Raw genomic sequence first — 27,525 nt, 5'->3', positions numbered from 1 at the left:
CAGGTCCTTTGCTATTGGGAGACTAAGATGAATCAAGTAGATCGTCAAGTAGATCCCTATCTAGTAGGTGGAGCTCATCAGGTCTTCAGAAGGTTATATGTGAGTTTTCTGGTATATAATCCTCTGATACACAATGCTGCTATGGGACACTAGACTGATGGAAGGGATGAGAGCTTCTGGAAGAAAGAACTCCTGGAGAAAGTGGCTCATAAGTCCTATAGGAGAGTTAAGACATGGTGCAGTTAAGAAGTTGGACAATATGGTCTCTAAATTTCTTACTGAAGATAACCTGATAACTCTTCTTGTCTTTCAAACACATTAGCAAAAAATTTAAAAAATCATATATAAATGCAATGATGAACATAACATTTGAATAAATATTATTTAAGAATGTACTAGTATTTTTTAAAAAATCCATTTTATATTTTAGGCTAATTTAACACTAAAATGAAATGAAACTCAGTAACTTTTCACATAAAATAATGCAAAATCTGCTCTCTCATAACTTTAATGTAACTGAGCTATGGAATTGAAAACAGAAACTTATATTCTCACTGCTGAAGTTAAGTTTTGAGTACTATCATTACTCTTTTTTATCCTTCAACTTATTAGCTGTCTCTAACATACTTGTGCATTAAAATACTGTTTTTAATGTTTCCTCCAAATCTTTATTAAAAACAGTTAACAATGACTTGGTCAACACTGGAGTCTGTTTAACTAGGAGAGATCCCTTTCAGCTCTAATCAAAAACATTTTCATGATACTATAGCTATAATACCCCTAGGTAAATACTAATAACCCCACCTTCTTCAAAATTACATCATGAGTATTTGGGTCAATAATGATGAAGATTACAAGAACTATGTCACATCATAATCTCTCCTGAAGGATAAACACTTATTTGCCATGTGTTACCTCAGCTAGTATTATGCACTACTTTATTTATTTTACTAATATTTATTGAGTGCCTACTATATGCCTGGCATTCTTCTAGCTAGCCATTTTCCAGGGAAGAAAAAAATCAACACAAAAGCCCCTGCCTTCAGCAACATACATTCAATTTGAGGAAACATAAAACAAACAGAATAAATAAGGGAAATACATAGTGTTTTCAATAGCTTAAAGACTAAGGAGAGAATGTTAGAGAAAGAAATATGAAATATTAATGAAGAGTATGTATGCTAGACAGAACAATGATTGCCCAAGTATGTTCATGTCCTAACCCCCAGGACCTGTGAATATGTTATATTACATGGCAAAGAAGAATTAAGGTTCTAATCACATATAGTGGAGATGAGGTGATTATTCTTATTATATGGGTAGACTCTGTGTAATCACAAGGGTTCTTGTATGCAGAAGGAAGCAGAAGGGTCAGAGTCAGAAAAAGATATGAAAACGCTAATCTGCTACTGCCTTAGAGGAAGGAGGAAGGAAGTCAGGAGCCAGTGAGCGCTGCCATTGTCTAGATGAACAGCATTTAGAAAAAAATCACAGCCCTACCCATATCCTGCCCCGTGTTGGCCTCCTTACATCCAGAATTGTAAGATAGTAAGTTTATGTTGTTTTAGGCCAGTAGGTTTGTGGTAATTTGTTACAGAAGCAATCAGAAATTAATTTAGAAAGAAATTTTGGATAGAATGGCCAACACGGTCCTATGAAGATGACTTTTAAAAAAGATCTAAAGGAAGTGGAAGAACTACAAATGAGCATCCCTTGGAAAGAACATTTCTGGCTGGGGAAGACAGTGTGAAAGGGTGCAGTGAATGAGGGAGGGAGTTGTAGAAAAGAAGATCAGAGTTCAGAAAGAAGGTGAAGATTATGTGAGGGCTTTATTCTGAAAGGTGTGGACAGTCTGTGATGACTTCAGAGTGGAGGAGCTCTGTGACCTGGCTTACGCTCTGACCTCACCATCATGGCTGCTCTATGGAGAGCAGACTGGTGGTCTAAGTCTCCTTTGAACTATAAACCTCATTGAGTGGAGAATAAAGCCATTTACCCATTGTTCATCTGCCAGTCCCCTGAGTTCATATAGTGCTTGTCTAAATCTCTAGAATTTGGAGAAAAGCAAAAAATTTTTTTGTCATATGCTATCCACAAAAAAACATTTTCTTTTTTTATGACATTATTCAGAATGATTAAGATAAAGCCTGGACTTGCCTCCCCAGGTATTTAGCTCCAAAGTAAAAGAGGGATAAGTTGAAAACAGACAACAACTTTTTTCAAGAAAACAAACTTCTTCTTTTGCAAAATAAATAGCTATAGGGTAAAAGAAATCAATTAAATGGATTCTTCAGGGCATGAGTAGAAGATGGGGAGAAAGTACAAGAAAAAAATGAGAAGAAAATCTATTTTTTTATTATGATTCACAGAGAGTAGAATAAAAAAGAAAAGATATCACAAAATAATAAATTTACAGTGAACTAAAAAATTATGGTACATATAGGTGGAAAAGTAACATAGCTGTATTAAGAACAGGGAAACAGAAAAACAGACATGCTCTTGAAGTGGCGTCATTGTCTGGAATAATCTCCAAGGTTCCTTTTCCCATGCTGAGGAAATCAAGGATGCAGACAAACAAAGAGTGAGGTTAAGAACAGAGGTTTAATAGGCAAAAGAAAGAGAAAGGCTCTCCTGCAGGGAGAGGGCACTGGAATGGGTTTCTGCTTCTGCAGTGAAATGCAACAGGTTTTATAGATAAACTTGAGGAGGTGATATCTGATTTACACAGGGCACAAAAGATTGGTCGGACGAGGTGTACTGTTCGCATAAGATGCGAAAAACTGGTTAGGGCTAGGTATGCCATTTGCACAGCTTGTGAAAATCTGGCCACCCCACCCTAATCTTTTATTATACAGATGGGTTCTCTGCCTGGCCAGTGCCATGTTGCCTAGTTCTTTACTGAACATGTGGTGACAAAGAAAAGGGAAGACAGAGCCTCCATGTTGAACATGCCTGGCTCCCAGGTAGCCCTTTTCTCTCTGCACAGCTGCTGGCATTCCCCTGAGCAAGCTTCCAGCTTGCTTATCTATGTCTGCAGCTCAATTTTTCAGGCTGCTCTTTGCTGGAAAAGAAATAATTTGGCGCTGCTTTTTATTAAAAGGGAAATTTTACCAAGGACTCTTTTACTATCTGCCTAAATAATTTCTCTCTATCTCCTCTATCACTCTGAGCCAGACATTAACTAGATGCCAAAATTAGAAAAGAAAACAAAAGGACTTCTCTCTGTGCTAAAGTAGCTTTCTGTCTGGTAAAGAAAGGTAAACAGGCAACAAATCAAAACATGCAACAAAACATTCTACACGCTATGAGTGAATCCTAGGGAGGGTATAGTCATTTCTTCCTGAAGCCGTGCTGTGAGTCAGAAAAGGCTTCATGAAAAAAAAAAAAAAAAAAAAAGACTAAAGTGGAAGAAACCAGAAAGATGTCCACCAACTGGGCAGGCATTCATAGGGGAACTGAGAGAATGAGGACAAGAAGTTCGGAGAAGTTTAGGGGCTTAGTGGACCTGGAATGGTTGGAATAGCTGGACCCTAAGCACTCAAATGTGTGCACTTCAAATGGCATCTTCTCACAAGCTTTGACCATTAGGAGTGGATGATTGGAACGAAGGCATTTCTTGTTGGAGTGTCACAATTCTTACTCTGTTTATAGGGGCTAGGTAACATAATAATTCTGTGAATTGCATTATTCAAATGATCCCCTACCAACTTATCATTTCTTTGAATAAACACCATCTTTAAATATATTTATTCATGTGAAATGGTATGATGAATCCTAGACTAGGATTCAGGTTATCAATCCTGACATTACTTCTGTCACCTATACCTTAGATAAGTCAGGCTTTCCATTATTCATACAGTCGCTATGCTCCTGAAAATGAATTTAAAAAGCATATCAAGCTAAACTAATCTATCTATCTATCTATCTACCTACCTCAGTAGTCTCAGGTAATAATAAGAATTAACTTATATTAAGATACAGCAGGACATTTGAAAGGATTTTGGAATTATGGAAGACAGTCTTCGAAATTGTAGTTGCATTTGTGACTGTCACCAAATAGATGCTAGCAGAAGGTCTATTACTGTATCACTATCCATCTATCTATTTCTATAGCTATCTATCTATTTATCTGGACAGAGAGAGTTATGGAATTGTTTTTTTCTGGTTATTTGCCAACCTGTATAAAAAGCTATCTACTGGGATCCAGTTAGATTAAAACATTAAGATGCAATTGAACAGAGACAAAATAGATATTATCAGAGTTAAGAGTAGATATATATTTTTTCCGGTGATTCATAAAAATTGTCAAAATCTTTTCCATCACACTCACAGCCCTGCCCTCCTGCTCTACCCTGTTTCTGATAAGTGACGTCTCTGCTGCTTCTAGCCCTGCTGTTAGCGTAATGCTACCAACTGGATAGTATGTAGAACATAGACAGAGGAAAGGATTGTATATGTAGTTTGAAAGTCAATTTCTAGTGATGACCAGGGTGTGCTTCCCCTGCCCCAGCACCACTTCCATTCAAGTACCGCTGTTCCAGAGGAAAAATAATGTAGTTATGTGTACATTTTTTTTTGGAGTTGAAATCTGGGTACTAAGCCAAACTCCAAATTTAACATGAGAATCTTTAAACATTGCAGTTTATTTTAAAGTGGGAGAAGAACTTTTTCAAGAAGTTATTCTTTTCATAGTACCCCGTTTTTATTAATTTCTCAACAATTAAGCAAAAAATGATTGCATCATCTTGGGAAAAGAAAATCTTTGCATCTTAATGTTTTAATCTAACTGGATCCCAGTATATAGCTTTTTATTTAGGTCAGCAAATAACCAGAAAGGAACAACTTCACAATTCTGTCTCTCAGTCCAGATAGATATATAGATATAGAAATAGACTGATGGATAGTGATAGAAATAATTTTCATATTGGAAATTTTTATGCTAGAACTGAATTAAGAAAGTTATGCATACTTTTCTTATTGAAAATGAATTCAGATAGAGTCGGTCAACAACAGGACAAGACATAATGCATATGAATCAAACTCAGGCATCTATCTAGAAAATATAAGCATTGTAAGTCAGGGAGAAGTCACATAACCTAAGGTATGTAGAACCAGAACACTCATAGGTAGAGATGAAGAATCTTAGTTAAGAGACTTGGAAACAAAGCATCAGGAGCCTGAGCTGAAGAAAGGACAAACACATTGGATTAAAAAGGTGTCACCCCATCTCTACTAAAATACAAAATAAGCCAGGCGTGGCGGCACATGCCTGTAATCCCAGCTACTCGGGAGGCTGATGCAGGAGAATCACTTGAACCCCGGAGGCGGAGATTGCAGTGAGCCCAGATTGCACCATTGCACTCCAGCCTGGGCAACAAGAGAGAAACTCTGCCTCAAAAAAAAAAAAGTGTCAGTACAAATTGATAAATAAAGTAGCAGCAGCATAAATGAAGGCTGTCTTTTTTTTGCAACAATTTCCTGCCAAGAGTCAGAAGAAATCTCAGATTGTCAAATTTGAATCAGCGTTTGTTAAGTAGAGAGTAGAAAGTACAGATAAAACAAGGATGTATGTTGGGTTTATGATTTGGATTCTATATGTTTGTTGATGGCTGATTTATTTTTGTTTATATTATATTTGTTATTTATATATGCTACTTAAAGAAAGTAGCATGTTTCTTAAAGAAAGAAACAACACTGTTAAAGCCAGCTGTGTTTAAAACAAATGCTGTCCAATCTCTCCCTAAAACAATTGACTAAAGATTGGAATTTGGTATGAAATGTATTCATGATTTTATTTGAGATTAATCCAGGAGGTTTTGGTTCTTTTACTATGAATAAACAGGAATATGAACTATTTTTACACTTGGACACCAGGACAGGAAATGAGGACAATATGTAAATATGTACATGTACTGTAACGTTCACAATTACAGATTTAATTATTTAGAGATTCATTCACTCAGCCAGTCACTCATTTGGTGAATTGGTTTGCATATACTCATTGTGCTCCTTGTAAATGGCAAGCATTGTCCTAGATGCTGGAGAAACTTAGTGAAATATCTGTTGCTAAAATAACTAACAGGAATTCTGAAAGACAAAATAAAATATGTAATGAAGATATTAAATGCATTTTTAGAAAAGAAATTAGTATTTTTACCCTATAAAATAAACAGAAAAACAAAGAAGAAAGTAGTAATAATTGGAAACTGCATACTCATTTTAACCACTTCGCATTTTTTGTATTTATATTTTATCTCTAATTTTTAATGATTTCTTCTTTTTAAAGATAGGATCCTGCATATAAATCATGTCTAACTTGGTTTACTTATGAATGATGACTACCTCTTAGAGGTGATACATTGTTCTTTAACCATATTTCTCATTGTGGCATGGCATTTTATTATGTAGCTACTATAATATTTTAAATTATGTCCTAACCATTGGACATTTTGAATGTCTCACTTTTTAAAAGATACAATTTTAGCTATTATGTCTCTGTTATTGATTCTAGGTAGAATCATGTTGTTGTTGCATTTGATTTTATTTCAGAAAACACAGCATTTGTGATATTTATTTTACATTGTTGCTTGTATCCCTTAAGGTGTTATTAGAACAGCTTTGCCAAACATGGACAGAGAAGTCAAAGAACAATACCAAGTACTCATCCAAGCCAAGGATATGGGAGGACAGCTTGGAGGATTAGCCGGAACAACAATAGTCAACATCACTCTCACCGATGTCAATGACAATCCACCTCGATTCCCCAAAAGTAAGTCACCTTTCCTGTTAAGCCTAAATTATTGCAGTTTAAAAAAATTTAATGGTGTCATTGAATGCTATGGGAATGAAAATCATTTTCCAGACACTTAGTCTTTAGGAAGCAGAAGCTAATGGATTAAAAATTACAAATCTTCAGGATTGAACATTTTGATGAGATTCATGCCTAGTGTTAATTTAGTAAAAAATAATGAGCCAATAGTTGAAGTATTGGTCTTATGCTATCAATTTTTATTAAAGTAACATATTCAAAATAAGTTGAGATCTTACCCTAATATTTTATTAACTGAGAAAGTAATATAAATGTCCCAAATCTAATGTAATATGGAGCCTCATAGTTTTGACACATATCCCACCATATTAGATGCTGTGTCATATAATTAGCATTAGAATTCTGTGCCTTCTCTTTAGTGATTATATGTGTTGAATCATTTCCGAATATTTTCATGTATCAGATGATATTGATGCTATTTACATTACTTTAGTTCTGACTAGTTATTTCATTTTAGTTTTGTAATAGATGAAAATTGCTATAGTTTCTATGATAATAGAGTGATTCACACCTATGTCTTCTCTATAACTCTGTGTTTCTTGTTGAAAATGAGTTCTCACTTGTGTTACATTTAGTTTTCTGTTGCAGTATTACATTTAACACCAATCACTACATGTTTTATTCCTGGTGCATTTTCAAGGATCATTTCAGTGTCCCCAGGACTTAGAATACAGAAGCTGCATGTTTCTGTCACTGGTTGTATAAGGATCTTAATTAAGTCACTAGGCAGTCATTTGCATAAACAGTCAAAAAAAAACAGTTTTTTCTCTTTCCACTCCAGGAGAGTTTACGAGTTCATCTACTAAAGTATATAATATTGAGGATATTTAGCTAAATGAACATTTTACTTATTCCTTTGGCTATATGTATGTTTTTCCATATTTTACCACTTTGTCATTTTTCTCTTAAAATCATAAACCTATATTCTATTGATGGAAATGTTTTAATTTAGTGACCGAAAGTCTAAAGGCCAAATGTTTTGAGTGGCAATTAGAAATAATTACACTTTAAGGAATATGTTAATTAGCTTGACTGAGCCATCCCACTCCCAGTAAGTATACACATTTTAAAACATGTTGTACATATTAAAGATGAACAATTTCTGTTTGTCAATTAAAATAATTAATTAAAAAGAAAATAATTCTACTTTTGCATATAAATGTATCTGACAAATGGCTACTATATAATATGCTATGATTAATAACACAGAGAGTCTTAAAGCGAGACTTTTCCTTGTTTTGTTATTAAAGAAAACAGCAAAAAAGAGATTTAAAAGGAGAAAGAAATAATGCATTAGTTTCTCTAATATATGGTGTGACTAATAGGATCTCGACTCTAAAAACACTAAATTTTTATTTTTTTAACCATTTAGGTGTGGCAAGCTGTAATAGCTAGTTGAGGACAGATTGGGAAACTGCTTGTACATAAAAAGTGGCATTGTGAAATTAGGTGCTGTTTTGGGTTTTGTGCATATGAAATATGTTCAATCTAGAGTGTAGGAAATAGCCAATGTATTATTAGGTAATGTCAATATCCTCATTCACATGGGTGATAGTGAGGATTCTTAAATCAGGGATACAAAGTTACAGCAAGTGGAAGAATGCAATCCATGTGGGTATGGATGAAGGCTGGTTTGTAGAAGTTGGACTGGAGACCCTGACAAATAGGCTGGGCAAAGGGGCATGATGACAATGGCTCAATGGCAAAGAAGCTAGAGTATGCTTAGGAAACCAAGATGGCGTGCTTTACTCCCACCGAAACAAGATGGTCATTTTCAGATCTTAATAAATGAAAAGAGTATCTGAATAAAGTAGTAGTCCTCCTTGACATTTATTCAAGGTTGAATCTATAGGTCTAAGGGAAAGTCTCTGAGATGTACTTGCAAAAAATGTAGAGGATAAGGGCATTGGAACTTTTTGTTTTGTTTTGTTTTTGTTTTTTTGAGATGGAGTCTCACTCTGTGGCCCTGGCTGGAGTGCAATGGCATGATCTCGGCTCACTGCAACCTCCGCCTCCCAGGTTCCAGCAATTCTCCTGTCTCAGCCTCCCAAGTGGCTGGGATTACAGGCATCCGCCACTACACCCAGCTAATTTTTTTATTTTTATTAGAGACAGGGTTTCACCATGTTGGTCAGGCTGGTCTCGAACTCCTGACCTCAGGTGATCCACCTGTCTTGGCCTCCCAAAGTGCTGGGATTACAGGCATGTGCCACCAAGCCTGGCCAGCATTGGAATTTTTAAAGCATTTACACATGCATCAAGAACTTTATCATTGCTATCTTGATTTCCTTTTCACATCAATACTCTAAGATCACTATTTTCCACATATTACTGTAAAGAAACTGAGGCCTATAAAGAATAATAACTTGCTGAAGATCAACAAAATTAACTGACTTAACAAAAAATCTGAAGTCCAAATTCCTTCCAGTTTAACATCATATTAAAATAAAAGTTATTAGTTTCCTTTATCTGTCACTCTAAAATTTTAGAGCACATCTGCAAAAAAACATGGCATATGTTGACACCACTCATAAACAGGAAAATGAGAGGACAGAATAAATCTATCAAGGAGATCACTGTGATCAAATTATTTTCTGCTTGTATTAGATGAACACTTGGACTATTGTCTGAAACTATAACAGGTGGGGGATATTTTTTAACCAGGAGAAAGAAGAGGTTTTCACATTTTGAATGAATAAAAAATTCATCTCCCTGAAATTTTACATGTTTTTGTGTTAAGACCTTTCTACTACACTGTCATTTTGAATTACATCCTTTAGAGGAAAAAACAGAACAAAACATTTATAAAGAGAAAAGCCAATTCTTTAAAAGCCAATGCTCTTTTTACAGGAATATTTCTCATGTGGCACAATTAACTGTCAAGTGTGATATAGAATTACAAACTGAAATAATATCCTTTTTAATGTGGAAGTCAATAAAATATATTCCATACATACATAAGAATTTCCCACAACTAACTATATTTGCTCATGACTGTTAAGCACTTATGCTAAAAAAAAAAAACTTTTCTCCAGATGAACTTTATGAGATACTCTTCTCATTGCTTAAGCTACACAAATTAATTTCATAAAATTTACTAATTGTAAAGCATTTTGGCTTTGTGTATGTGACCTCTTAATTTGAGATGGAAAAAAACTTAAATGGCATAGGCATTTGTATCATGCATGTGTAGTTTGCTATTTTATTGTTGTTGTAAAATATATAGTTTCTGAGATATCACATACCAGATATCACTGCCAATTTGATATGACGATGTGATGAGGATCTAGACTAATAAATCACTGTGTGTCATGCACTACAGAAAGTGAGTTGCATTTGTATTTCCATTTAATTCTCATTATGGCTGTATAGAATTTTCTCACTTTTAGAAATAAAGGAGCAAGGCTATATTATTAAGAATGGTTGGATAGATAACTTGTCCAAGAATCCTAACTTTTTAGCACTCTCCCTCTTTAATGGTAATTTGCTTTCAATGCCTGTGTTTTCCCCAAAAGATCCTACAGATAACCCAGAAAACGGTCTTCAAATAAAGGTAGTAATATTGTTTCAGAAATAGAAATGATACATGGCATATTAAAAGAGCGGTAACTGAAGTTACATAAAGACAAAATAGTTTATTTACAAAATGTTTTCCAGAGTTAAATAGCTTCCATCTACTACAATCTAGGATATCTGTAGAGGATCTCCATCTGTTAAAATAAGCTACAGAAAAGTGCTGATGGCCTCCAATATATGAATTTTAAATGACAAAACTATCTAACAAGCTGATCTAAATTATACATTATAAGATTAAATCAATTAAGTGATGCCGTTAATTAACATTTGGCAAAATATTCATAGTTTTCCCAGTTGGTCGCTTTTTCTGTATAATAATTTTGTAAGAAATAGGAAAACAAATTAAGTAAAATAAAGTACTCTGTATACAACATTTGATGAAAAGAGAGTTTTCCATTATAGAAAATGTGAAGGAGTGTGTGCGTGTGTGTGTGTGTGTGTGTGTTTTCCTTTCTATTTCAATATAATAATAGATAAGATAATTGTTTGTATGGTAAACAGATTTGAACATAGAAAATAGTACGTCAATAATTGTTCTAAGAAAATTTCTTACTCATAAATACAACAACATTTTAAAGCAATTCTCTATTTTGATTAAATATCTACAAACGTGTTTATATTGACGGTTTCTATTAAGAGCTATATTATTTTTGATTCTGTTACAAGTCAGTAATACATCATTTACACAATAATTGCAGAATAAAACAGTTGTATTTTATCATAGTTTATTAACTTGTTAACACCTGGATATAAAAATTCTTATTATTCTGAAATTAACATAAAAAATCAAAATAAAATTGAAGTAGTAAAATCATCAGCCAAAGTGTTTACAGAACAGTGAACAATATTTTGTCTCTGTTTACGTCAGCTGTCAGATTAAAAACAACATATATATTTATGTACATGTATATATGTACATAAATATATATGTGTCTATATGTTTTTTCCTCTCCTGTAGATTTATGACATAGAAAGACTACAAGATGTCCAAGTTAATTATTGAATTATTAAAGATAATATGCTAATAGCTATACATTTATTCAGTTAAAAATATTGATATATTTAAGTAAAATGTATTTTATCTTTTCATCCTGTCATTAATGTTTTTGGCAGCTACGCTTAGACTGATTCTTTTATGATCTTGAAATCTACCATAGGTCTTTTTTTTAAAGAAATGTTTTTTAAAATATGTAACTTATAAAGATTTTCTTAGAATAAACATGAATTCAGATAAATCTTGATGTGGTCACGAAGTGTATTTCTTTGTTTACCATTTGGCATTCTTAAATTTGGAAAATGGCAAGCTACTAGGCTTAAGTTTTCTTGATAAAACCATATAATAAGTCATTTTGCATAAATAGCAAAAAGCTAATTGAATTTTGACAGTTACATTTTACCATATAAAAACACAACTTTACACTTCGTCAGGTACTTAATGTTTGACTGTCTTAATATCTGAGATTGCCTGCTAAAAAACAAGTGTTCTGTGATGTAAATTCATTTGTGTATACATATGTGTATACATATATATATACACACACAGATACACACACATATATATACAGTCTCAGCATTCATAACTCTTTATAAATTGTTATAAAGCTAAGTGTATGTGTGTGTGTGTATATATACAGGTATATTCATATAGTCTCAAAGTCATGAAATCATATTCTAGAATAAAATATTTCCTGTTATTTGAGTCCAGAGAAGGCAGTCTGCTACCCACAATGTACTGCTGACTTTGTTATTGTTGTGAGTAAATTATTGCCTCTCTCACCTCCCATATTTCCTGGAAAGTCTGGTTAAGAGTCTATTGCCTGCCTGCACAACAAGTGCAAACAACTGATAACACCCCCAGCATACACATAAATGATTCCCCAGAGGGTGAAACAAAGGTGAATTGCTGCTCTTATCACTATCTCCAGTATGCTCTCTTAAGTAAATGGATGGGAAATAAAAAGATGGTGGCAAGTACTCTGAAAGAAAATACCAAGGAAGTATGGCTAAAATAATGGCTCTTATGTGAAATCTACTACTATTAAATAAGGATAACTACTTCAGCTTATTCAAATAATTGAGGTTGAAGGGATGGTGTGGGCCAATTTGATCTGCAAAGTTAATGTATAATTATCTAACATATAATTTAATAAAGAAGTTTTGACTACAAAATGCATGGTAAGGTTTTCCTTAATCGAAAGCAGGTAGAGGTTTTAAATAGTAATACACAAAGTTCATGATATGTTAATGTTTCAATTATACAAATATATGTTCGCTTCTAAAATGTAGTACTGGTGCTTGTTCAGCATCAATTTTAGTATACAGTTTAGTTCTCACAATTCTATTTCTACTAATGTTTAAGTAATTTCCAACAGTTAACACTTTGCTAGCAGTCTTTGATAACAAATTTACCTAATCTGCTGTTTTTAGGGCCATGCTTTTCTTCTAAATATCTCCCATGTAGGAAGAGAATGTAATTTTCAAAAGTAGTATTTGGGACATTATTAATATTTTTAACCTAGATTATTTAGATACTGTACATGAATATATTACCCTTTTGGTCAATACTTCCCAAAGATATGAGTAAGACAAAAATAGACAAATAGAACTTTGATGTTGTGTGTATTTATGTGTATTCATATATATGAGATATATTATATATGTCATATAAATTGTGTGTTATGTGTATGTGTATCCTTTCACTTGTGTGGAAACATTTAAAGGGCATAAAAATAAAACTGTAAATCTAAGCATTTAAAAATGTTAAACAAAAAGCTACGACCTTGTATTCAGGTAATACCAGAGTCTCACAGCAATTTTAGGCATGAGTAATAGAAATAGAGTCATCACATTTGATGACACTATTCCTGTTTTGGAAAAATAAGCCAACATACATTATAAAACCAGCTTTGTTCTAAGTAGAATAAACACATCTAATTTAATTTCCAAAAAGCTCTTTTGTCTACTTCAATAAAAGTAAAAATGAATACGTGCTGAAGGTAAAGCATGGCAATGAGAACATAGACCCTATTCTCCAGTAGATCTTACAGTGGCTCTCAAATTATATTTGCCTGAAGAATCCCTTGGGATCCCATATCCCCAGTGAGGGAAGTTCTGTTTCAACTGACATAGCTTGGACCTAAGAAATCTAAATTTTAGATAAGTTTTGTGGTAGATTCTGATACAGATAGTCTACAGAGCAAATCTGAATATCACTGGTTTACTGTGATGAGCCAGCAAGTGCTGATTCCTTGAATCATTCGTATGCATATATATGAGATACATGATATACATATATTATATATCATATATCATATATTAATTTTTGATATATAATATATGATATATAATATATACCATATATTATATAATATATGATATATAATATATACCATATATTATATAATATATTACATATAATATATACCATATATTATATAATATATTACATATAATATATACCATATATTATATAATATATTACATATTATATATCATATATAATATATTACATATGGTATATACCATATATTATATAATATATTACATATGGTATATACCATATATTATATATTATATATGATATATACCATATATTATATAATATATTACATATGATATATAATATAAGATATATTATATAATATATTATATATGATATATAAGATATATTATATAATATATTACATATGATATATAATATAAGATATATTATATAATATATTACATATGATATATAATATAAGTTATATTATATAATATATTACATATGATATATAATATAAGTTATATTATATAATATATTACATATGATATATAATATAAGGTATATTATATAATACATTAATGTATGATATATAATATATAACATATAATATATGATATATATTATGTAATATATTAATATATGATATATAACATATATGATATATATTATATAATATATTACATATGATATATAATATAAGATATATTATATAATATATTACATATGATATATAATATAAGATATATTATATAATATATTACTTATGATATATAACATAAGATATATTATATAATATATTACATATGATATATAAGATATATTATATAATATATTACATATGATATATAATATAAGATATATTATATAATATATTAATATAAGATATATTATATAACATATTAATATAAGATATATTATATAACATATTAATATCTGATATATAATATATAACATATAATATATGATATATATTATATAATATATTAATATATGATATATCATATATGTATATATTATATAATATATTCATACATGATATATAATATATGATATATCATATATAATAATATATATTATCATAATATAATATATATCACATATTATATATTATCATAATATAATATATATCACATATTATATATGATATATCATATATATTATATGTATCATGTATCTCATATGTAATAAGCGTTTCCATTACTCATTAAATAGAGTGAATAAGTTAATAAGTTAATTGCATATCTCATGAGAATATTTTGTATTCATGCAAAATTGTATTCCTACAGGTATATTTGGGTAAAGATTAAATATTAAAATCTATTCATTTTAAACTAACTAAAAAAAAAACACTCATATATAGTGGTATATCTTGTTTAGATGTCTTCCAAATAGCTTAACAATGTCACATACACATGCTTTGAGGCTAACATTGGAAGTGAATGCAATTTGAATGGAAGCTCAGTGAAAAACACTGTGCTCTAGATTCTCCTATAAGGAGATCATAAGTTTCACTAGGCTCTATATAGGCTGATGTAAGCATATAAAAAGAAAATTAGCAAATTTAAAAAATGATTTGTCATGGCTGTTATTACTAATATCACATTGTCCTTTGCTAACGAGAGCATGAATCATTTTTAAGTGGTGCTGAAAATTTTTGTTGACTTACTTAGTTCTGTTCACCATGTGCTAAAGGACAAAGATTGCAACACGGCTGTTTCATGGTGCCATTAGCAGAGTCTCAGAAGAACCTAGCATATGAGCAAAAATATTGACAGATCCCTTAGAAATCTGACCTTTAGTTTTATATTATTTTTCTGAAAGATATTAAATAATGCTTAAAATTGAAGTGATATTAAAGATATTGCCCCTAATCTTACCAATGTTATTAAAAAAAAGTTAAAGGCCATGGGTCCATTTAATACTTATAATATTTGTTAATGTCAATCTGTCTACTTTCCAGCTCACTTTAAGTGACTTTTTTAGAAATTAAAATATTGGCAGGGTGGCATGAATAATGTAGTGTTATGTAGTCTACCATACAACTCAAATATGAGACTTTACCTACGACAGAATAAAATCTGTAAGTTCCTAAACAAGCAAACAAATTAAAACATAAGAAAACCTGAATTGGAAAGCTCTTCTATCCCCACCTTTTGGCCTTCCTGCAAAAATAGGAGAAAATGGTCTCTTTTGAGAATCCCCTGAGAATCAGGGCAAGTACATGGATATTAGAAACAGAACTTAGCCAACTTAGTAATAGTAAAACATCTAGGCCTCTGGCTGTGATCTACCTATACATCTCCTTTACTTACTAAGTCCGCAAGTTCACAAGTCCTTAGCCTGCTTTTCTGAATTTGGCTGCTGGAACTGCATTACCCAGTTCCCTGATTTCCACAGGTGGTACACTTGCCACTTGTCTTTAGAGAATAGGGCAATTATTATAGAGAGAAAAGCAGCTCACATATATTGCACCTGTGCTATGTAAAGACACCATTAAAATTGTATATTAACTTCCTTAATCTGTATGAGTAGGTTCTGTTTATTTGTACATTTTTAGAAGAGGAAACTGAAAGAAAAAGAGATAGTGAGAGATGGGGCCAGAAACTTTGCAGTTACATGTATGATACAGCAGAACGTAAGTGGATAGCACATTAGAGCTATGGTATTGATGTTTATGAAAATATAGATTACTGCTTCCAACATCAGAATTGTCCCAGTAGCTAGGAGTAGGAGCCCTAAATGTGACTATGGGGCTTTCAATCCACTGCTCCACTAATCAAAGCTAAAAAGACATTGTTTTAAAGTCTCACTGTATGTTTTTTGTTTGTTTGTTTGCTTGTTTTTGTTTTTGTTTTTTGAGACAGAGTCTTTCTCTGTCGCCCTGGCTTGGAGTGCAGTGGTGCCATCTCTACTTACTGCAACCTCCACCTCCCAGGTTCAAGCAATTCTCTGCCTCAGCCTCCCGAGTAGCTGGGATTACAGGCACCCACCACCATGCCCGGCTAATTTTTTTTGTATTTTTAGTAAAGACAGGGTTTAACCATCTTGGCCAGGCTGGTCTTGAGCTCCTGACCTCGTGATCCACCCGCCTCAGCCTTCTAAAGTGCTGGGAATAGAGGTGTGAGCCACCATACCTGGCCTCTGTGAGTATTTTTAAGCTTATAAAGTGATTTGTAAAGCACAGAGGGCCTAGGCTTTTGGAAAGGTACAGATGGCAAACACAGCTCTGCTATTTCCACACTGGGGCCTGAATAACCTGAATAAACTCTCACTGATGCAAAGCTTTTACATAATCAAACTGAGATAATAAATAGGGTGATCAGCTATACTCGTGTGCCAGAGATAATTCCATTTTATACCTATGGCCCCAAATTAATTACTCATACTGATTTGTTTTACTCTCAAAAGTGGCTCTGTTTGGCTTATAAATTATATAGCCATATTCATAATAATATACTGTGCTTCTGGGAGAATTAAGTAAATCAATACAACTAAAATATCTGACAGTAAAGATGTTTATTTTTAATTTTTTCCTTCTCCTTGTCCCTCTTATATTTTCCTCTCTTTCTCTTTTCAACGTGCTTGAGTGGAGATGAACAAGTGGTGGTTGAAAATATAGGATCCTCAAAAGAGAAGTAGAGAAGTGAGAGTCAAAGAAGCATTTCTTTTTTTTTTTTTTTTTTTTGAGAAGGAGTTTCACTCTTGTCACCCAGTCTGGAGTGTAATGGTGCTATCTTGACTCACTGCAACCTCCACCTCCTGGGTTCAAGTGATTCTCTTGCCTCAGCCTCCCAAGTAGCTGGGACTACAGGCACCCGCCAACAGGCCCAGATAATTTTTGTATTTTTAGTAGAGATGCGGTTTCATCATGTTGGCCAGGCTGGTCTTAAATTCCTGACCTCAGGTGATCCAACTGCCTCGGCCTCCCAATATGCTGGGATTACACGTGTGAGCCACCACACCAGGCCCAAAGAAACATTTCTAAGAGACAAAAACATAGAAGTGATCAATGAGGTTTGGAGAATGGATATACTTAGCCAGATTAAAAAAGACATAACTCTATTTAAGTCTTGGGTATAAGAAAACCCAGGTAGGAGAATGAAGTTATGAGGAGAACTTTAAACACACCCTCCTCAATCCTTTAATACATAGATTTCTGACGGCAGCGGCAAACTTTAGTCACAGATGTGAAAGCATCCTAAAGTCACCATTTATTTCACGTGGTTTACATTTCTCTATTTCATATTTGCCTTGTTATTGGTCTTAGAAATTATATAGACAAGGAAATGAGACTTCCAAGGTAGTTTTATGGAAGTTAACAAGAATCTGAGCAATACTAAAAACCATGAAAACGAAAGACTTGGTACATAAGAAATATATTTTGTTAACAAATGCCAGACACAAGGGAATATATCATTTGATGAATAATGTTTCGTTCATTGCAAGTATAGAGGATAAAAAAATATCATTTTCATTTTGCACTGCATAAAGAAGATAAAATTTTAATTTCTCCTCTTTAAAAGCTAGTGTAAAAATAGGGAGTGGTTTTTGTTTTTGTTTTTTGTTTTTTGTTTTTTATTTTGAGATGGAATCTCTCTCTCTCACCCAGGCTAGAGTGTGGAGTGCAGTGGCATGATTTGGCTCACTGCAGCCTACACCTCCTGGGTTCAAGCTATTCTCCTGCCTCACCCTCCTGAGTCATTGAGATTACAGGTAAGCACTACCACACCTGACTAATTTTTGTATTTTTAGTAGAGACGGGGCTTTGCCATGTTGGCCAGGCTGGCCTCAAACTCCTGACCTCAGGTGACTGCCTGCCTCAGCCTCCCAAAATGCTGGGATTACGGGCATGAGCCACTGCGCCCAGAGAGGTAGGGAGATTTTCAAGTTAATGCACATTTACACTACTTGGAGTACAAACAATATATACCTAAATACTTAGACCATTGCAAAACAAAACAAAAAAAGACATAGGATTTCAAGGGTTGTAAGCATACAAATGTGAAACAAATAAATTGCAAAGACAAAAGGAAAAAAAATCATCAAAATATGGCTTTAGGGTGTCCCTGAAAGAATAATAGATTTTATACATTGTGGAAGTCAGTGTGGTGATTCCTCAGGGATCTAGAACTAGAAATACCATCTGACCCAGCCATCCCATTACTGGGTGTATACCCAAAGGACTATAAATCATGCTGCTATAAAGACACAAGCACACGTATGTTTATTGCGGCACTATTCACAATAGCAAAGACTTGGAACCAACCCAAATGTCCAACAATGATAGACTGGATTAAGAAAATGTGGCACATATACACCATGGAATACTATGCAGCCATAAAAAATGATGAGTTCATGTCCTTTGTAGGGACATGGATGAAATTGGAAATCATCATTCTCAGTAAACTATCACAAGGACAAAAAACCAAACACCGCATGTTCTCACTCATAGGTGGGAATTGAACAATGAGAAAACATGGACACGGGAAGGGGAACATCACACTCTGGGGACTGTTGTGGGATGGGAGGAGGGGGGAGGGATAGCATTAGGAGATATACCTAATGCTAAATGATGAGTTAATGGGTGCAGCACACAAGCACGGCACATGTATACAGATGTAACTAACCTGCACATTGTGCACGTGTACCCTAAAAGTATAATAATAATAAAATAAAAAAAAGAAATACGTAAAGTAGTAGACAAGTAAAACATTTCAGGTAAAAGCAACAAAACAGGGATGACATAGAAAATATTAAAAAATAAAATGATTCATAGTCCTTTGGGTATATACCCAGTAATGGGATGGCTGGGTCAAATGGTATTTCTAGTTCTAGATCCCTGAGGAATCGCCACACTGACTTCCACAAGGGTTGAACTAGTTTACAGTCCCACCAACAGTGTAAAAGTGTTCCTATTTCTCCACATCCTCTCCAGCACCTGTTGTTTCCTGACTTTTTAATGATTGCCATTCTAACTGGTGTGAGATGGTATCTCATTGTGGTTTTGATTTGCATTTCTCTGATGGCCAGTGATGGTGAGCATTTTTTTCATGTGTTTTTTGGCTGCATAAATGTCTTCTTTTGAGAAGTGTCTGTTCATGTCCTTCGCCCACTTTTTGATGGGGTTGTTTGTTTTTTTCTTGTAAATTTGTTGGAGTTCATTGTAGATTCTGGATATTAGCCCTTTGTCAGATGAATAGGTTGCGAAAATTTTCTCCGATTTTGTAGGTTGCCTGTTTACTCTGATGGTGGTTTCTTTTGCTGTGCAGAAGCTCTTTAGTTTAATTACATCCCATTTGTCAATTTTGGCTTTTGTTGCCATTGCATGCTGCTATAAAAACACAAGTACACGTATGTTTATTGTGATTGCGGCACTATTCACAATAGCAAAGACTTGGAACCAACCCAAATGTCCAACAATGATAGACTAGATTAAGAAAATGTGGCACATATACACCATGGAATACTATGCAGCCATAAAAAATGATGAGTTCATGTCCTTTGTAGGGACATGGATGAAATTGGAAATCATCATTCTCAGTAAAGTATCACAAGGACAAAAAACCAAACACCACATGTTCTCACTCATAGGTGGGAATTGAACAATGAGAACACATGGACACAGGAAGGGGAACATCACACTCTGGGGACTGTTGTGGGGTGGGGGGAGGGGGGAGGGATAGCTTTAGGAGATATACCTAATGCTAAATGACGAGTTAATGGGTACAGCACACCAGCATGGCACATGTATACATATGTAACTAACCTGCACGTTGTGCACATGTACCCTAAAACTTAAAGTATAATAATAACAAAAAAAAAGAAATACTCTAAATATTCAACAATAAGGACTTCATTTTTTTAAATTGTGGTGATGAAAAAAGTGGCTCTCTATGGATAATACTATAATATATGGAGAATAATATTTAATATCATAAAGTGTTCAATATTATGGAAAGATTTGATTCATTGTTAAGTTTTTCAAAAGTTTAATAGGTATAGAGTTTCAGATTTGCTGGACAAAAGAGTTCTAAAGATCTGTTTCATAACAGCGTGAATATACTTAACACTACTGAACTGCACACTTAAAAGTGGTTCAGAAGGTAAATTTTATGTTACATGTCTTTTACCACAATAAAAAATAAGTTGGACCATAAAAAAATAAAAAATTAAAAAATAAATAAATAAATAAAATGCAGGAAAAGACAGAAAATTTAAACCATTGTGTCCATATGTGATACACGAATATATGAGGAATATTCACAAATCAAATTTGCAAATTGGTGAATGGGTTGTTATTGAAAGAATTAGTTTTGTCTAAAACAAAGCAAAATATACATGGGAAGAGACCATTACCAAATTTCATCTTTTTTAGACTACTCTCCTTGTGTCTCAGAAGAAAACCAGTGAGAAGTCAAACTTGTGAGTAAATAAATATCCCCAGCTAACTTAAAATTTTCAGCGTTTTTGGCCAGGCTCAGTGGCTCACGCCTGTAATCTCAGCACTTTGGGAGGCTGAGGCAGGTGGATCACTTGAGGTCAGGAGTTCGAGACTAGCCTGACCAATATGGTGAAACCCCGTCTTTACTAAAAATACAAAATTAGCTGGCCGTGGTGGTGTGCAACTGTAGCCCCGGCTACTTGGGAGGCTGAGACAGGAGAATTGCTTAAACCCGGAAGGTGGACGTTGCAGTGAGATGAGATCCTGTCACTGCTCTCCAGCCTGGGCAACAGAGTGAGACTCCATCTCAAAAAAAAAAAAAAAAAAAAAGGAAATTCATTGTTTTTCAAAGCTTATTTTGTAAGGTGTTAAATTTATTTATAATTTATGAAAAAAGCTTTTAGTGTTGCTTGTGGCATATTTTTGTAAAGTTAATAGGCAGTATCACTGAGAATTTTCCATTTACCATATATTGTTAAATGGATCAGAAATTACATAGATAAAGACAGCATAAACAAAGGTTTAAATATTCAATGGAGGTTTTAAGAGAATATTAAATGTACTTCATGAAATATATAACAATGAAAAATTATTGATGCACTTGAAATGTTGTGAACTCGTGCCAAAATCTCCATCATGTTTATTATTATGTAACAAGAATAGTGATTATATAAATCACTTATGTTAAAAATACATACTTTGGAGAATCAGAAACCCCAATTATTCTGAAAATCATTAAGTAATATAAGTTGGTTTTGTTCCATAGCCTATTTGGAATTGGATTGGTTGGAATTTCTGATGCATTTGCTTTAAAAAATAATGTTACAATGGACAATTAGTTTTGCAGATATGCATTTATTAAACATAATAAGTAGTAGAACTATAGTATTAAATGTAATAATTTGTACTTTAATGTTGTGAGCTTTGTAAGAAGAAAGGAAGAATTGGAAAAACAGAAAGAGATGTAATAAGTTTTCCTTTCTTTCTTGGGTGCAGTAGCAGAATTATTTTATGTTTAGTGCCCCATCCCCTTCTAGAACCCTGTCACATCTCCTAATGCCCTTTTTTAAGATGTTTTCATGGATTTTTCTCTCCAATCACTGAAAAGGGAAACTTTCCCCAAGTGTGCCCAATCCACTCAATCTTCAGTAAATTGAAATTTGCATCACTCAGTCTAGCTGAAATTAAGAATTTTGAATTTTCTGAATTTTAAAAGATCTTATGGATCAACCAAATATTGTATCTGTTTGGTTGACTTTCAGGCAGCACAACCAAGTCAACAGAATTGGGCAGACAAAATGAGGAACTATGTTTTCAATCAGAGATACTACTTGCTTGACTCACCTCATGGCCATTAGCCTCCAACTTGCTCATTTGTAGACTGATAGTAGGTTCCACCAGATCAGCAGAATCAATTGTGCCTTTTTCTTCTCAACTCTGTTTTCAAGACATCACAGTAGTAGCTTGATATAGGTCATGGTGGGACCTCTTACACCACAGCAATGAACAGACCCTGAAAATTAGGGTTTATACCTGTTTTTTCTCCCTATCCCAATATAGTTCTAAAATATTTACCAGGATATAACTGACTGGAAGTTACAATAATAGCAGGTATCTCATGGTCTTGATGTGGAGATAAAATTAGTTAATAATGGAAACGTGCTTAGAAAAGTGCCTGGAAAATAGGAAGCACTATATAAGTGGTTGCTGTTACTAAGCGTCTATTCCACTTAAAGAACAATTTCTATTTAAAAATTTCTTCCTTTCCTTCATGTTGACACACATGGATTTTCTAAAAGGGTAATTTCCCTGCTACATGAAAGAAGACAATGAGTTTTTACCTAGGAGTGATGGAAATGACCTCTCTATCCTTGCTGTGCAGAATGAAAAGACATCTCAGGCCAGGGGAGGAGAATAATGTGAGAAGACCAGTTAGCAGGCATCTGCAGTAACAGAAAAGAAGTATGAGTCTGTGATGGTGGTGACCTGGGCCGTTGTGAAAAATGGTAGTGTGTCGACAGATTCGAGTGATTTTAGGAGGTAAAATAATCAACAATAGCAATGGATTTGCTACTAACTAAGAAGCAGATTCTAGTTCATGGAACTGGAGAAGTGGAAATACTACTTGCTGAGAGAGTGACTAGTAGAATCTTCATCTAGGCATGGCAAGTCTATGATCTCATGTTTGAATATGTCAAAACTGAGACACCTTGGAGATATCCAAGTAATGTTTTGGAATAAGATGATATTTTGCGAAGTATAGTATGAAAACTCAAAAGCTGAATATAGGCTGGAGTTAAAATAAAAAGAATGTTTAGCATAATGATAGTAAATGAAGCAAAAGGGAGAGATGAAGTTACCTAGGAAAAGGAAAGACTGAATAAACATAGCCTGCAAAAATGGTTCTTGACCACGTTTGTAAAGTAGAACAGGAGGGAATTTAATAAATGCAGCTCTAAAATCAGAACAACTAAACAAAATCTCTTTGGATGGTCCCTGGGCTAAAGCATTTAAAAAACTGTTTAACTTTCCAGATGATACCAAAATGCAACCAAGTTTGAGAATGACTTATCCAGATCTTTTCTAAGAATTTCCACAAAGGAATCTGGCAAGGAGAGAGCTGTAAGGTGGGAGGAAACTATGACAGTAGAGTGCCAGAAAACCACAATTGTAGAGTCTCAGAAGAGATGTGCTTCAGAAAACAGGGAATAGCCAAGAGTGTTGAACACTGCTAAGAAATTGCCACTGGATTTTAGTGGCAAGAAAGTCACTATATTTCAGGGGAAACTTCTTTACTACACAATGATGGGTTCAGTCAGCAGGGTAAGGCTGCTTGTGGAGTGGATGTTAAGTAGGCATGGGTAACAGTGATTCTCTTGGAAAAGTTCTGTTGGAAAGGGAAAAGAAAATGATGGGGGTAACTAGAATCAGATTTGGGACAAGGGAAAATTTTTGTTAAGATGCTCAAATATGAGCAGTTTGTGTCTCATTGGGAATATCTCTGTTGAGAAGAAAGTATTGAGTGCAGAGAAAACAGATTCTCTAAAAATAGTACAATGTGTACAAATTGCTGGAGTTTAAGAAGAAAAAGTGGAGATGAAGGACACTTCAATTGAAAGAATGCTTACAGCTATAACAAGAGGTTAATATTGAAGTATGCACTATAAAGCTAACATACAATAGATACTACATAGCAGAGTATGGTCTCAGATCAGAATTTACAATGGAAATATCAGGATGCTTTTAAGACTCTTGTAGCTTTCAGTCATGGTGAGGTATTTTGTTAGTCTTTTTTTTTTTTTTTTTTTTTTTTTTGAGATAGAGTCTCACTCTGTTCCCCAGGCTGGTGTGCAGTGGCATGATCTCAGCTCACTGCAACATCTGTCTCCCTGTCTCAAGCGATTATCCTGCCTCAGCTCCCAAGTAACTGGGATTACAGGCACACACTACCACACCCGGCTAATTTTTGTATTTTTGGTAGAGATGGAGTTTCACCATGTTGGCCAGGCCAGTCTCAAACTCCTGAGCTCAAGTGATCGGCCCATCTTGGCTTCCCAAAATGCTGGGATTACAGACTTGAGCCACTGAGCCCGGGCAATATTTTGTTAGTCTTTTAAAGCATGTTTTGTAGAGCGTGAAGGCAGAGGGAAAATTATGTGCAGAAGATTTCTTTGGAAAAAGCCATGTGTAGTCCCTGTCTACTAAAAGTGAGTGGTAGGATTGTCCTTCCTACTCCTCTCAAGTTTGGTGAATGGGGCTTTCCATTTAGCTAAGACAAACAATAAACTCTAATATATTTTCCCAGAAAATGGGGGAACTTCATGGAATGATACGCGTCTCATGCTGAGGAAAGTCAACATCTCCTGAAAACAGCAGAGAAAGGAAAAGAGAAAAAGGCTGTGTTTGGGAAAGTAATTGTATGATAACAAAAGGAATGGCAAGAAATGAGTAAGCAAAAGAGAAAACCAACCCAACATTATGTTAAGTCCTGCCAAAGAGATTCTCCTTGAAGTGAGAATTTGCATGTGGACAGGGTCGCCGGAAATCTGGAGGCTGAGGTCACAGTCCATCAAAGCAGAGGCAATGCCGTTGGTGTGGAGGCTGCTGCAAGAGAAACTTCCAAGAGCTGCCCCCAAGTGCACTGTGCAGCTCCAGAGAAGCAAAAACCACATCATCAAGTAAGAACAGTCCAGTCCCCTAGCTTTGCTTCCTCCAATGGTAAGGTGAAAACACCCCAGGAAAGGAGATGATGAAGAAAAATTTTAAAATTTGGACAGAGAAAGCCCACTAATCCATCCAGATCCCAATCCAATGTCTCATCTGCTGCTCGCTCTAATTGGCTTGGAGGTGGGTGGGGTGTCCAAGGGGAGAAGTCTTCATTTTGCATATGGATTGATGTGCTAGTTAATATGATTTATTGGAAATGTCTAACTTCCAAATCTAGGTTTTTAGAATTAAAGTGAACATAGGATTATTATTTAATAGTGAAAAGAAACATCATTTACTCACCATTGTTTTCACCCAAGAAAAGACAAAGCATACCCTGACAGAAGAAAGTCTAAAGGAAGAGTGAGAGACAAATAAAAAAAAAAGTTTGTATTATATCTTACATGTTATGATTGTTCAAACTATGAGTCACACTGATGTAGGATCCTTTGAAGGTTGGGGAAGCTGAGCAATCTCCTATGCAACATCATTTTGTTTTTTTCTGTGAACTACAAGGCAAGGCTACCAACTGAGAAAGGAAGTAGTAAAATGAGTAATTAAGCAGATCTCTGAGGGCAGTAGATCAGTTCAAAATAGAAGTCACAGAGAAAGGTAGTCTGCTACCTTTGCAAATCTGTGTGTTTTTAAAGCAATTTTGAAGGGGCATTCAAAGTTAATGATCATAATTTATAGTAATATCTAGCTGCTTCTCTATGGTTTTCCTCAGTAAACCATCCCTCCTCCTTCAGAAGGAAGATAATTATCATCATCAAGAGTTAGGGTTTGCCAAATTGCAGCAACAGAAGGACATGGCCAAGCTATATAGGCTATAGGTTAATACACTAGAGGTGCTTCTGACATTAGAGATGATAGGTCCCAGTGGGAGTTATCGAACAAACAAACTGGTAAGAGAGGAAACTGTGATCATATCACCTTAGTCATATGGTTATTTCTGTTTGGAATGTTTTCTATTAGCTGACCTCACAGACCCCAGTGTTATGTTGTCTCAGCTCAGATTCTCAGTTTAAACATTCAATAGAATTGTGTAACTTTCCTTTAGAGCACTGGTGTTTTTTTCTGCTATTTTACTTTTCTGTGTGATTGTTTAATTGACTTCTCTCCCACTAGACCATAAATGCCATCAAGAAAAACACTTGTCTTTTTGTTTGTGTGTTTTTCCTTGTCATTCCATGAAGGAGACCACTAAAAAGTGTAATTGAATCAAATATCAATATTCTGAGATACAGGAAAATTCAGCAATTAATCTACTATGCAAAGATAATTTTTGAAAGACAATTTAATATCGAGCCTTAAATTTTTCTATTGCATTTAGCTGCTCAGAACTAGAAAAAAGTTTACAGGAATAAATTTGTCATTGTTCGGAGACAAGAAATATTGCTATTGTTACAGAAAATTTATAAATCTTAATTCGTTAATATGATGGATATTGTGTGCATGGCAATTCTTATTCATGTATATGGTTAGTTAAAATCTACAATAGGCAATTATAACATCTCAAAAGTGAAGTAATTTAACCAATAAAGTGAAGCTCTAGTGCCAAATACTTGAAACTTAAAAAACTATGCCCATCCTAGCCTCATCCTGGGAATGAGCAGCAGTGGATGTTTCTGTTATTACTGAGAGATTCCATTCACTGTATGTTTAGTATGCTTGACTAAAATCCAGCTTGAACCCAGCTTTGTTATCAGGATAGTTCTTCCTTATGGACAATATTTCTATGACACTTTAATTTGGGGATATTGAAAATACAGCCTCAGGCTTTTAAGGAAATAGAGGGCATAAAATGTTCTTCTACCACCAAAACACTTTTTTCTTCCTGAATCCTCCAATTTTAAAGATATCGGAAAATATTTCAATTAAAATTAAAATGACTTTTTAGAACTCTTTTAAGATCTGTCTTTCTTTCATCTCCACACCTCTATAGACGATTTCCTATTGGCTATTGCCATTCTGATAGGAAAAATTACGATACATATAGACTATACAAATATTATAAAGTTAACTAGTAATAATAAATAATACTGAATGAGTTCCATGCACTTTTGTATAAGTGACTTTCAAAAACAAATCTATAAAGTGGATATTGTTATACTAATTTTACAGATCAGGAAAAGAGAGATATTTTAAAAGATCAGGAAAAGAGGGATGTTTAAAATATTTTGCCCAGGGTCACAGAGCTACAGGTAC

The 27,525-nt window shown here is 34.0% G+C and overlaps 1 protein-coding gene across 7 annotated transcripts in view; it reads left to right on the top strand.

Moving 5' to 3' along the window:
• Window positions 1–27,525, top strand: part of CDH12 (cadherin 12) — a 1,137,841-nt gene that overhangs the window by 1,030,218 nt on the left and 80,098 nt on the right. For all 7 annotated transcript variants that reach the window (XM_054489194.1, XM_063664679.1, XM_063664682.1 and 4 more), the window contains one exon: window positions 6,602–6,769. In XM_054489194.1, coding sequence (XP_054345169.1) covers window positions 6,602–6,769 — 168 coding nt within the window. The remainder of the gene's footprint in view (window positions 1–6,601; window positions 6,770–27,525) is intronic.

Source organism: Pongo pygmaeus, chromosome 4 (assembly GCF_028885625.2).
Source record: "Pongo pygmaeus isolate AG05252 chromosome 4, NHGRI_mPonPyg2-v2.0_pri, whole genome shotgun sequence".
Lineage (NCBI taxonomy): Eukaryota > Metazoa > Chordata > Mammalia > Primates > Hominidae > Pongo > Pongo pygmaeus.
The sequence above is the reverse complement of the archived record's forward strand: the minus strand, read 5'-3'. Positions and strand labels throughout refer to the sequence as shown.